Source organism: Tachypleus tridentatus, chromosome 10 (assembly GCF_004210375.1).
Source record: "Tachypleus tridentatus isolate NWPU-2018 chromosome 10, ASM421037v1, whole genome shotgun sequence".
In the NCBI taxonomy this organism is placed as follows: Eukaryota; Metazoa; Arthropoda; class Merostomata; order Xiphosura; family Limulidae; genus Tachypleus; species Tachypleus tridentatus.
Genome location: NC_134834.1, coordinates 34,013,413 through 34,027,665, shown reverse-complemented (window position 1 = coordinate 34,027,665; position 14,253 = coordinate 34,013,413). Strand labels below are relative to the sequence as shown.

The 14,253-nt window shown below is 32.9% G+C and overlaps 1 protein-coding gene across 1 annotated transcript in view; it reads right to left on the bottom strand.

Annotated features, from left to right (window-relative positions):
* The window catches only part of LOC143228335 (growth hormone secretagogue receptor type 1-like), a 33,716-nt gene extending 25,344 nt beyond the window's left edge, over positions 1–8,372 (bottom strand). The window contains exons 1-2 of the mRNA XM_076459605.1: positions 8,273–8,372; positions 5,274–5,508 (exon numbers count right to left, since the gene is read on the bottom strand). Of these exons, the coding sequence (XP_076315720.1) occupies positions 5,274–5,508; positions 8,273–8,372 (335 nt within the window). The remainder of the gene's footprint in view (positions 1–5,273; positions 5,509–8,272) is intronic.
* Between the last annotated feature and the right edge of the window lie 5,881 nt (positions 8,373–14,253).

Genomic DNA, 14,253 nt, shown 5'->3' with positions numbered 1-14,253 from the left:
CCCAGCAATATCTTCAATCAGAATTACGTGTGGTAGTAAGACTGCTACAAGCTTTTACGTGCTAGAACATCTGGCACAGGAAATTGTTCGCCTTGTCCTTTCCTCATATGAATTGTGTCATATGAAATAAAGACTTCTGTTGTTACATTTGGATTTCGTCTATTTCTGGTTTTATATATGGACATTATAAAAGTTAATCTGGTCGAGAAAAGTTAAAGAAACTCAAAACTGTAAGTACCGAAATAAGCGTTTGATTAATTTTGAAAGATTTAAATAATTTTAATAACGTACAAAATGGATTATTAGTTTTTAGATCATAAAAGATCCTGTAAGCTGAAAAGATGGTACTTGACATAAACACTTGACCGTTTAATATCAGAAACAGATAAAATAAACATTAACAGAGACGTTAGAGAGACAAGTATGTTTTAGTCCACTGTCATTAACTGAATATAGTTTTGCTATATTAAGGCGCTGTCCACCCAATATTCTTCATTAAACCAAACACGATGATTAACGAGGGTCAACCTTGCGTAAGGCACACAAGACGTAATGTCACTAAAAATGCTTTGACTTAATAAACACTGTTACATTGCTTTACAGTTATTGTGATTGTACATCAAAACATCCATCAATACATGTGTAACCCTAATAGTTAATCACTGACCTTCCTAAAATAAACCATTACAAAGTCATATTATCAATTATATAAGAAAGAGAATTGAAATCTATTTGTCAGTAATCTAATTAAATAGCGTGGGTAAACACACTTATCATACTCTAAGAAAGAACTAAATAAGTGTACGTTTATAATTACAGAGGTAAAGAGATTAAATGTGTCTTTTAAGCTATATGAATTTCAACTTGTGTTTTAAAACATTTATTCAGAACTGTCGTAGTATATATGTAATAAATACCGTATGTGAGACCCGGCATGGCTAGGCGGTTAGGACGCTCAACTTGTAATCTGAGTGTTTCGGGTTCGAATCCCATTAAGCCAAACATGCTCGTCCTTTCAGCCGTGGGGGCGTTATAATGTGATGGTTAGTCCCACTTTTCGTTGGTAAAATAGTAGCCCAAGAGTTGGCGGTGAGTAGTGGTGACTAGTTGCCTTCCCTCCAGTTTTACACTGCCAAATTAGGGACGGCTAGCGCTGATAGCCCTCTTGTAGCTTTGCACAAAATTCAATAAATAAACAATCTTATGTAAATTAACTTAACAATACACTATAAAGTGTTTCAAAAAATTAAAATGGAAAATGATTAACTGGTAGACAAAATATATACCTACTGTTTGTTTTACAGCAAACCCAAATTGGGCTATCTGCTGTGTTTACTGCGGTAATCAGATTTTAGCGCTGTAAGTTAGTAGACTCGGGGTGGGGGGGACCAAAACGCAAATAATAAAAATAATACTTAATGTTTACGTCACTCAGTTTTTGTCCTTCACTTGAGATGTTTTACGATTTTAAAATTAAGAAAAAGTACCACTGTTGGTTAAAATGAAATCGAGAAACAACTAACCTCTACTGGCAAGCATGTAATTTAATGGCAAGTAATATCCCTGGTGGATAACATGTAACTTAACAACAAGTAACACTCCTGCTGGTTATCATATACATTAACGGCTAACAATCTACTAAAATCCCCTTCTCATTAACATGTAGTTTAACTAAAACTAACAGATCTTCTGATCGATGTTTAATTTAACGACAACTAGATAAGGGAATTTAACGGTATCTGATATCCCTACTGTTTAACATGAAATTTAAGGATAACTAATTCCCTACTGGTTAACATATAATGTAACAATAACAAGCACCCCTCCTGCTGGTTGACATTTAACTTAAAAAACAACCAACACCTCTGCTGATTAACATTTAATTTAACGACAGCTAATACCCTGGTATTCTTGCTAGTTCAGAGGTAATTTGCCCCCTCCCCACATATTGCTGGTTTCCATGTAACTTAGCAACTAATACTTCTGCTGATTGACATGTATCTTAATATAATTAAAACTACTACTGTTTAACACCTAACAACAATGAGAAACTGCTTGTTAACAAGTAATTTGATTAGAACTACCATCTTTAGTATTTAACGTATAATATAATAGTAACTAATATCTCCATTGATTAATATGTAATATAACAACAATTTACACCCCTGGTCGTTAACATGTAATTTAACGACAATTATCACCCTTTGTTTTCGATAGATAATTTAATTCACATTTCTGCTGGATAATGGGTTACGTTGTTAACACTTGACAAAAAATATCATTATGCACTGCAGTCCGACGAATAGGTTGTGAGCGTGTGTGTTTTCTTATAGCAAAGCCACATCGGGCTATTTGCTGAGCCCACCGAGAGGAATCGAACGCCTGATTTTAGCGTTGTAAATCTGTAGACTTACCGCTGTACTAGCGGGGAGCAATAGGTTATGAAAAGTGAAAATGTTTTTTCTCAGTGTCTACATTCAATAGCATTATTTTAACTAATCCATATTAAGTATTTGTTCTTACAGCAATCCCATTATTGTACAGTGACTACTACTAAAACAAACAGTCACATAAGTTATATATCTAAGGTTCACAGCACTATTCTGAGGTTCACAAAGATCTTAGATAAAGAACAACGTGAAACCATACATTTATATCATTCTGTCTTTTCCTATATACTTATTTATACTAATCCTAATCAGAGCAAGCTATCTACTTACAGCAAAACTAAAAATTAACCCGGTAATAAATATAGTTTATCAAGTATACTTATAAGGATTGTATTTAATTGTTTTATCTGTTTGATATTATCATTGTTAACATTATTTCTGTCTGTGAATCTAATAATATCTAATCGACATAAATAGAAAAACTATAATCTTCCATACCATTATTACTCTCATTCTTCTATAACGTCATACATTAATGATTGCAAAACTATTAAAACAAAAAACTGGATGTAATGGAAGGAATAAAAACACGTTTTGTTTTCCATTCTCTAAGGTGTTCTTCTAGTGGCACCACGGTATTTCTGCAGACTTACAATACCTACATCTTTGTGCTAACAAACAACAACGAATGTACGACAGGATCGAATGCGGACAAAAGGTTAACGTGCAGGACTGAGGGTCCAACATTCGCGCCTTTTAACCCCTGGAAAAACAAAATGCGCTTTAGGGACGTGGGCTTGTTATAAGAACAGCAGTTAAATCCTGTAATTCAATGAGAGTAGTAAACGAGTTGAAGGCGGATGACATTGAATATTTGTCTGTCCTCTAGATTAATACTTTAAAATTACGGACATCTAGTGTAGATTTCTGTTGAGTAACTTTAAACGAAAGTCACCAAAGCAAGTTTTTAAACTATGGGATATTCTATCTTGATGAATTAAGCGACCAAACAAATGTTGCATTCATAGATCAGACAACAGTGCAATAAAAACACATATTCGAACAAGATTAATAACTTAAAACTCGTGATAATGACTTAGAGAGATAATTCGAGCACCTATGATGTTTAGCCTTATGTGGACCTTGAGTGTCGTCTTCCGAAATGAGACCTCATGCCATGTTTGACATAATTCGAATCACGCTTTAAATTAATTCATACTTATACATAAAAATACTTTTTTTTTTAGTTCATTAATATTGACGACGACGCTCTTTCAAATAACACACTTTCCATACGACTAGCACTATAACATGATAAAATCTGAAAATACATAGAAACTGTTAACAATTACTATCAGGGAAAGTAATTATGTGATAAACCTTCTGGGACTCGATGAATGTTGGTTTTTCAAAACTTTGATCAGATTATTATTTTCCCTTTACTGCTGGCTTAAGAGCTACTTTGTATGATTCACACTTGTCACAATCAGATGGAATATCTCGAAACGACATTCTATTAACAAGTGTATACACATTCTTTTACAAAACGTATTTTAAATGCAATGATCACATCGGGATAAATTTGAAAATGAGCATTAGTATGAAAAAGTCTTATAAATAGATGTTTTTTCTTATTTAGTAATGTTTAATTTATTATTCATGCAAGAATCGTAGTATATTTCACCATTCATGTAGTTAACTATTCTACGAAAATAATTATATTATTTTTAACTGAAGAAAAGTGGTCGCTAGCTTTAAAACCCGAGACTAAGTCTTTTATTGTTCTTATTGTTACGTAGCTTTAGTGCAACCTTTCCAAAGTTGAAAATTTCTACAAAAAAGTAGACACAAATAGTGCATTAATTAATTCTATGTTGTGTAGTCGTTATATGATGACAGTATTTTACACAACGGATTTTTCTGTCGCCAACTTACAGGGCGGACAAACGAGACAAATAAGCATTTACTTAGAGTACTATATTATAATCCAGTAGAGTGGTTATGGCTAGTTCGTCCAGACATACGATTCTCGCTATAATCCACAACCATCAAAATGAAATACATATTAGTGCAGAGAGTAAAGTAATACTCTCATCGCCAAAATGGTTGACTTAAAATAAAAAAAAACAATGTGTTTTTATTTCAGATATTTCACTTCTTTCATTTATTTTATTTTTTGAATGTTTCTCAGATATAACCTCACAATTTTCGAATTATTGTCATTAAAAGCTATTTGGCCTTATTCATTGTGACAAACTTTTTTTGATATCCTCAAAAATCAGTTCATTGCAATATTTAAACTATAGTATTTACAAGTCCATAAATTCAATAATCGTCATAAAATCCGGAAGCATACTAATTATAATAAGTTGAAAAATAATATCATATACTTCGGAATTTTACTAGAAGTATGTTTATCGTGGTTTAAATATAAGAGTACTTCTGTTTAGTGTGCTTGTTATACCGAGTAATTCAGAAGTCTATTGGCAGAAGAATAAACCATAAATAAGTAGCTATAGGAAGAAATAGTTAGAGATGTGGAATAAGGTGTTGTGAGACTACTTTTTGACAATATCATTAAAACATGTAGGAACCTCTACTTTGAATGTCTTATAAATAAGATCATACATTTAACGCGTCTATAATAACAAATAATATATTTTAAAACGATTATACTCCTTTCATGCGCATATTGATAGAAATTCAATCATGGAAAATGTTGATACACAAGCTTAGGCTTAGATGGAAGGTCCCAGTTTTGTATGTCCGTAAAGTTACTGTTGACCCACTGGAGACTTAACTGGCCATGGTAATCTTTACAATATGCACACTGTGAGTAGGGCCACCATCATTCTGGAACATTAAATTATTGACAAATCTTACCCTAGAATGTGACACAAATATTGTTTCCACGTGATATCTATATGAGGTGTAATTGGAACTTTCTTGGAGGTTAAGAAGATCAGTTTTTCACTGTGATAAATAACTACCCAAACGAGTACTACACCTTCTCTTGTGTGTTCCCTTTGGGAAATACAAGCCTTTCTTATCTGTTCTCCACAAACATGACGAACAGAAATCCTATCATCTGTTTCATCAAGCCAAAAACAGGACTTGTCTTAAAACATGACATGTTGCCAAGAAAGTATGACACGTAGGTTGTTATGCTTTCTTGCCTAAGTAACATGATGATGACAATGAAATCTGATTAATATCGGTTTGAAGACACCCTTCTGAACATTCCTGTCGTACGGCGTTGTAAGAGTTATTTCAACCTTGACATGTTAATCTGATGAAGACACAATCATCTTGGGCGGTGTTTTTTGACACATATCAGTAAAATTTACTGAAACAGCGTTTCCTATAGTTCGGTGATGTTTAAGGATTCTGCATATAGTATACTGTAATGGTAAAATCTGTTTGCTTCATACAGTTTTTGCGTAGTCAAACAATTTGATGTCTTATAACGTGATGAAGCATGACTTTACAGCAAGTATCTCAGAGAAACTGCGTGAACAAAATGCTGATTACTTTTGAAAACCAGTATACTAAAAGAACAGCTTTGTATACAAAATACTTACATATGTGTTTTGACAAAAAATACTCAAAACGACTTACACTTACCAGAATAACAACTTGCACGAGTTTGTCTGATCTTACACAACCTTTGTTATAAATACAGAACAACATAAATATAGCTGTGCCAAGACTATACATTATGATAGAACATAAAATCAAATTCGTTTGCTGTCACTCAAAGATTACACTAGTGAATGTTAATAATGTTTCCTCTACTCTTGATCTCTGCATTATAAACTGATAGCTATAGGCCAGAACACCTAATTAGAAACTTCGTCCATGCTCAAGAGACGCTTACCAGATTTGTTCGTGTATTATTAAACACATATAACATGGTGTAAGGTGCAACAAGGAACAAAATTTCTTGATCACTTTTTTAAATATTTGACAATAACAAATACCTCTGTACTTTTTATTTTGTTTTTAGTGACGTGGTTTCATATGATTATTGCATTTCTTGAATAGTTGTGTTTTTCTTGGTGAAAAATTATGTAGAGATATATATTATGTTGTTAATGTACAAATCATAAAGTGTACATAATTTGGCACAAATGGGAAAGTTAATGAGTTGCAGTAGCCTGATACCACTAAGTGCTTGTGTCGTGACGTCAACGCGAACAAATGTTTAAGTGCATCATACCGCTGCATAATATATACAATATTGTCATTAATAAAATTCCTGTTTTGAACTAAACCCTATGCTTCTTAAGTGGCATAAATAAAAACATTGTACCAAGAAGCGTAATATATACAGAAACATTGTTACAGTTTTATGCTATCAAACACTTAGTTGGTCAGATTAGTTGTAACAATGGCTGGAAACAACAGTCCTAAATGTAGTGAGTTTACAGCAGTTCAAAGGAAATATAAACCACAAAAAAGTTTTTACTTATTGTACAGTTTCCTTTCATATATATATCTCAACTTATTACCCCGACGTTCCGAAGAAATAACTTGGTGAAAAGCGCTGACATTGAGCCACACTGAGACTATGGATGAACTTACATTAAGTCAGACTCAAACTATTGAAGAACTAACATTAAGTCCTTGTGAGAGCAACAGAAAAGATTATTTCACTTAAGATGTATTAAAAAGAATCGACTTTTTTGTAATATGGCACTATGTGAGGGTTAGTGGTTTACTAGATTATCATTTCCTTCAAATTATTCATACTATATCTCCAGAGTTACTAGATTTATGCCTATATTTTTAGAATTTTTACTACAGAGCCTATATTTTAAATAAGTATTTAAAGATAGGAGGAAACTTTCAAGCATAAATCCTGCAAAAATGGGTGATGAAATCTGTTTACATACATTAACAGTTCTCTAATCTTTCCATTTAGTCCTAGCTCTAACAACAACTACGTTTCTCAAATAAAATAAAATGGATCATATCTTGATACTTTAACGGAATGAATGTCTGGTTTGGTAAGAATAACTTTCAAAATTTATATTTGTAATAAAGAACAACGAAATTAATATAAATAAGTCACGGTTTTTAGCGTCATAACATGTTTTGTTTATTATCTTTTAGCCCAGAGTCAAGAGGTTTACTATCCATTAGGTACACTCACTCTAACGCCAAATACGCTTTTCAACAAAGCTACCCAAGCAGACAAAATGCATTCGAATACAGTGAACGACTTTATTTCGCTCTTTGACTGAACAAACTGTAGTGCATCAACAGAATACTTCATATTGTTATCCTTGCAACAATCTTCCAGATGCTAGGTTTGGTGTTGCTTTCTAATTGACAAGATTTCTGTTAACTTTGTATTTAGTCGTCATTATCTAAATGACAAACATACGTAAGGTTCAGAACATAGATTTATAGTTTGTAAGTCATTTAAATCTGATATGGGTAGAGCAAAACAAAACAAAAAATTAATAAATTGTATTTCATTCAGACTAAATCTCTCGTTGGTATGTGGCACATATTAAAAAAAGAATACACATAAATAACAACGCTAAAATCAGGGGTTTGATTCCCCTCGGTTGACTCAGCAGATAGCCCAATGTGGCTTTCTTATAATAAAACACACTTGCTAACATATAAATAAAAGCAAAGTTATAAGAAAAGCCGAAAAATTCTGTAAGACAAACATAATGTAAGAATTTAGTCTATATGCAGAGGACAACAAAGAGCAAACAAATCATGATCCACTTACAGACTACTCTTCATATAGCATCGGTACTAACTGTCATTTTTTATACTCACCTTCAACTGAAAGTATGGAGTTAGTATATAGAGAAAGTATATAGTTAAGTATAAAGCTACACAGTGTGCTATCTGTGCTATACCAATCACGGGTATAGAAACCTGTTTTCGAGCCTTACAAGTCTGCAGACTAACTGCTGGACCATTGGCATCTTGGATCATAAATAAAGCCAAGAAAGTCATTACACCCTGTGCTTTGATATAAGTTATATAATATGGTTCATTACAGATGTATGTCTCTGACCCTCTTTCTTAAACCATACACTTGAGTAATAATGTTAAATGTGGTTTCGCATGTGCATGTATAAATACAAATGAAGTTGAATTATTAACAGGTAATTCAGAAGTCTTTAGAATTTTCTCCTTACCATTTCCATTGAGATTAAAGCTTAATAACGTTATGTACTCTGACAATTAGTTTCCAGGGTATCTGATATAAACATTTTACATTTATAGAAACAAGCGCGTCAGAAAACTGGTCCACCATATAGAAATGTGGTACGAAAAAAAAGTCGAATTATTTATGTTAAACAACACATAATTCATGTAAAAATATAATGTAAAAATGAGAACGCTGAAGAAGGAAAAAAAATGAAATTGCTGCTTGTCATAGCTGCAACAAGGAAAAGGGAAAATATTTCTGAACATTTTATGGTTTAACTAGTTGTCTTTTACATTATAGATTTACAGGTTTTGCTTTTTTGTATAACTTCGTTTCCTTTGATACCATACCTTTATATGACTGGCTCCGCTATTTTAACTTGGCTATTTTTGTAGATGAAAATGTTTCATTAGTTATTACCATTCTTTCATTTTGATAATAATTTTCAACAACAAGAAACTTGAATTTCATGAAAATTTCTGTTTTTTTCTACGCACACACATTCGTATTTACATACACACAATGTTTGGGATTATTTATTGTAATGATTTATGTCATACGTTATATAGTTTAATTTCTTTTTTTTACAAATAAATTAGTCTAAAGTGAAACTTAAGCCAACAATATCAGATTACCTTGCATCATTGATACATGATATTTCTTTTCCAATCAGGTCACCACCCATTTACTTGAGCTTTACAACTACTACTAAATGCTAAACTCATTCAGTTTTAATTGAGATAACGTTTGTTCTGGCTACATAATATATTAACCATTAAAACGTATCAAAATTGAAAACGTTCTGCGAGAGAGACAGATGTATACTCTGCCGCACTTCTTAATTCTAATCAATATCTACATGTGTGTCGTAGTCTGTGACATCTCTAGTTTTGTTTGCATTATGTATTCCTTCTGCAACATGATTAACGATAGTTGGTTTAGGTTCTTAGTTAACGTACAGGTATCTAGATATGTTCAGAAATACAGAAATAGTGGGATTCTAGCATCAAGAAGAACGTACCAATACCACAGGATTATCCAAAAGTGTGTGCTTCTGTATACTGCAACGTTGGTGTTCTTTCTGCCTTTCTTCTGGACTCAATACCTTGCTTCTAGATGTTTTGTACGTGAAAACAAATATTGTTTGTATTATGCACTTGTGACAAAGCCACTAAGAGTATTTGTTAGTTACTAATTTTTAAGAACTGACCAGTGTGAGAGCATCTACTCAGCAGCAACCTACCATAAACCATCTAAGCTAAGGGATTAACATTCACTCTTATAACGCATCGGCAATTTAAAGTGTATGAAAACATTTTTGTGCGCTATTTAAATTTGATTCGCCATTTCTGAAATCAAAAGACCCTACGACTGGACCTATACTGTGTCGAAAAAAGTTTTATTCTGATTCAATAGGAGACATTCACTTGTTGTTTTTTTCATATAAGTATTTCACACAGTTGTTACTGCAATATTCAAGGAACTAGTCTAAGTCTGACAGTTTGGTCTTATTTTTAGTTTTTCAGTTTTTATATAATCCCACACAACTTCTAGAATACTTATATCCCTAGTAATGCTACGCATAGTATTACTTATGTAGAATCCGTACTGATGTAGCATATTCTCACTGTTTTTATAACAAGTGATTACACTGTAAGTATCAGAATATGACTATTCTCCAATGCAGTTTGTTTTTACACGATAAATGGCTAGAGTTTCCTTAATATTTGCCTTTCATACCTTTTTCTCGATGTTTTCAAAACTACCTCCAATACTGTTTATGTTCAGGATCTGTTAACTGTTACATTGCCAGAGTGTAAGCATATCTGCCACATCAGATAATTCTTAAATATTATAATAAGTCTTATAATAACCAGACAGCATCTTCAATTTGGAACACGTGTCGTCCAATGCAGTGCCATTATTACTCTTCAGTTATATCTGTTACTCTGCCTAGTTGCAGAATGGTACTACTTGATAGAGTGTACACCTCTTCAATCTATTTCTCTTTTGTTTGAGCCCATCGAAGAAGATTATAAGATCTAAAAGCTAAGAGCCTAGAAGCACAAAAGTAGTTCATTAAAAGCTCTTAATGCACCATGTTATTGTACACTGAGGCGCTGTCCAATCACTAAAGACATTTTCTCCATGCTATAGGATCCAGGCTAAACAATATTGTCGATATTCTTTGATAGATTGTTTAGGCAGAATATTCATGATGAAACTTTGTAGAATGGACATCAACTGCCTGTTGTGGAAACACAAGTGTAGAGGACGATGTATTGAAAGTCTTCTGTCTACTAAATATGAAAGGCGGAAGACTTCCGAAACGTCGCCCTCTACACTTGTGTCTCCACAACAGGCAGTTCCCGTCCATTCTACAAAGTTTCATCAAAATTGTCAGTAACTCACAAACGTTTCAGTTAGAAACTATATGGTAAATGCATGAAGCATTTGATAGACCCATTATAGTTTAGATATCTTTGATATTGGACTTATGTTTGCCTCTTCTTCATTTCTATACGTTTTCCAATCTGAAAGAGTCACAGTTCCCACGTTTTCTGCAATTAGCCTGAAACAAGATAATCTAAAATAATTCAAATTGTGTCGTTTTACACACAACTAATTAATTTATGTCTAATCACGTCATGAATAACACTGTGGTTCTTAATTAGTGATGATTATAATCAACGCATAAATAGACTTTATGGTACTAGAGGAATGAAGAATTCAGCAATGACATGTGGAAGGAACAAAGATACGATGAAATACAATACTTCTTAATAAATGTAAACAAAGGAAACAATTACACAGCACGTGTTGATAAAAATAAATGCAAACGAACTAAAAGCAAAAAGCAGCATTAAACTGACTTAAATTAATTCAAATAGCAGATTTTTGTAAAGCTGAACGATCATAAATTCAGCCATCAAAACTGTAAATTCACAGCTTGACCAGTTACCTTAAACAATCGAGCAATTATGAAATAAACATAGCAGTGAATATCAATTCACATAAAAAAATCCAGATAATGTTTGATCGCTACCCACCTTAAAACCTACAGTCCTAGAACAGCTTTTCATATAAATATATAACATAACTGATTTCTTGATTTTCATAATGCAAAAAATGAAACGAAGACTTTAAATTTTATTTGTATCTAATGTATTAATTATAGGACAATAAAAATACCATAGCAAAACAATATAAGACTGTACATCAGTCGAATAAAACAAGAAGAAAAAAATCCGGTGCAGTAGTTTAGTTTTGAAGGAATGTAAACTTTTCCAACGGGGATGTTCAGGGATATTGATATCCCATTTCGCTCCACTCACGGTAAAAATTTTTGTTGTTATTTCCATGCTTTTGGATTTGAATTTAGGTCGGCAATGATTTTGTTTTGCTCAGCCGATATTTGAAGTTATAGTTGTTTCAGAGAGGTGCGGATAAAGAAGTTCAGTCGGATCAAGGTAGCCGAGAGAAGGCAGTCAGGGCCGGTGGCATGACCATGTCCGTAGACGGTCGATGACATGACTTGACGGAGGCATAACTTGGCAGAAAAACGACATAAGCAAGACTACGCACATTTGGCAAAACATTCACCAAACGTCACGCGATCAAGGTAACGGAGTGGCTGGGATCAGTAAATCCAAGTGCCTCAGAATTTGCTGTGGGGGGAAACAATAGTGCAGTAGTCGACACAAAAGAAAATTATTTCGTCATTAGACATGGTAAGATAGAAGTATTGTCATCAGACATAACAAAAGAATATTGTAATAATCAAAAACACAAGATAGTGCTGTTGTTAAAAAAACAGTTCAAAATAACATTCTGATCACTAAACATTACAAGAAAATACTCTGATATTTTGATAATACAACAGGAATCTCTGGCTTCTAGATACTAAAACAGAATTATCTCACTATTAAACACCACAAAATTGTTCCATGACTACGATATACCTCACGAATATATTCTGGTAGAGAAAATTCGCCATGAAACAATATCCTGACGCATAGATAGGCGAAATAATATTCTTCTCACTAGAGACCACAAGAAAATAACCACATTGACATATTTCTCAGTGTCTTGTACCACAGAGAAATATTCTTTTCATCAGACACTAAAATAGATAACTCTGACCAATAGACACCAAAGGATAATTATCCTTTTACTAAGACCACAGTAACAAGGCACCACATGATAATCATCCGATCATAAGAAATGCAAGACAGTACTGTAGCTAACATATGCTATAACATAACATATCAGTCACCAGGCGTCACAAGGAAGAAGTACCCTGCTCTTCAGAAGAGAACATTATGGTTAATAGATACCCTGGTCATCAGACACCATCAGAAAATATTTTGGTCAACAGACATACAAAATAATGTTATGATAGTAGACACTATCGAAAAATATAATCAGCATCATACAAAGCAAAATAATTATTTGGTCACCAGATACTAAAAAGGAATAATATGGTGATAAGGAACCATTAAAAGGACACTGTAATTACCAGCCATCATTAGGAAATTATGTCATTACCGACCATCATACGACAGAGCTCTGGTTCAGATACCATAATTTAAGAACCATTGTAATCAGACACTGAATAGAGTTTTCTATCAATAGACACCACAATGAAATATTCTGAGCATAAGACATTATAATAAAAAAATAGTTAAAAAAACACCATCAGACACAACGATACAATACTCTTGTCACGAAACACCATGAAAAAACATTCAATCATAAAATTCTGAAAGAGAATAATCTGGTCGCCAAATGCCACTAAAATATTCTGATGAGGGGAATATCCTGTTTAGTAGACACTATAAAAAACTGTACTTCAATAACCAAACAAAACAGCAATATAACATATCATCAAACATCGCAATAAAACAACCCTGTCACAATAAAGTTTATATATGATTGCATACGTACTCACAAAAATGGAAACGCAAACACCATTAGAGAATATTCTGGAAATTAGAGATGGAGATTTTCTTTTCTATATTTTTTTGATGGAACTCACATTTCACCCCAAACCTTTCATCATATATTTTCCTCTAATATTTACTCAACAGTTGAGTTCACTCCAGTGCCTAAAGGATGCAACAAATTGCTGATTGTATGGCCTGCTGTTTTCGGTTCTTCATTAATTCTGAAGCTCGGAAAACCCTCATTATATAAGGTTCACTGGTTTCCGGAGTTATCTTGCTGAGACGCGTAATATTGTCTCGAGTAACTAACTGTTTTTTCTCAAACATTGCCTTCTGTAATTAAATCTTAAAAGCTCTAGAAGGAATTATAAATTGTTGCATCAATTTGTTGCTTTTAAGTATTATACAGTAAACACAGAGCGAATTAGTACAGTGAAAAATAAACGCTTTTGAAACTTAAATATCTATATTTAATATGCATTAAACCGTTATATGTATTGACAAATTATTACACCGCAATACAAGTTTCTCAACTAAATCATGTTTCTATGCGGATATTTTGTGTTTGCAATTGGATATTGTTTAGTATGGTCCCTTAGTTATCAGTTTTTGTTACTCAGCCAGTTATGTCCTGATTTTTTTTTTTCATAGATTTTGAACTTCACGTTTTTTTGTATCTCGTTTAGGTATGTGTAAGCCTTTGCATTCAGAACTAGTCCAAGTGATTGGAATCGTT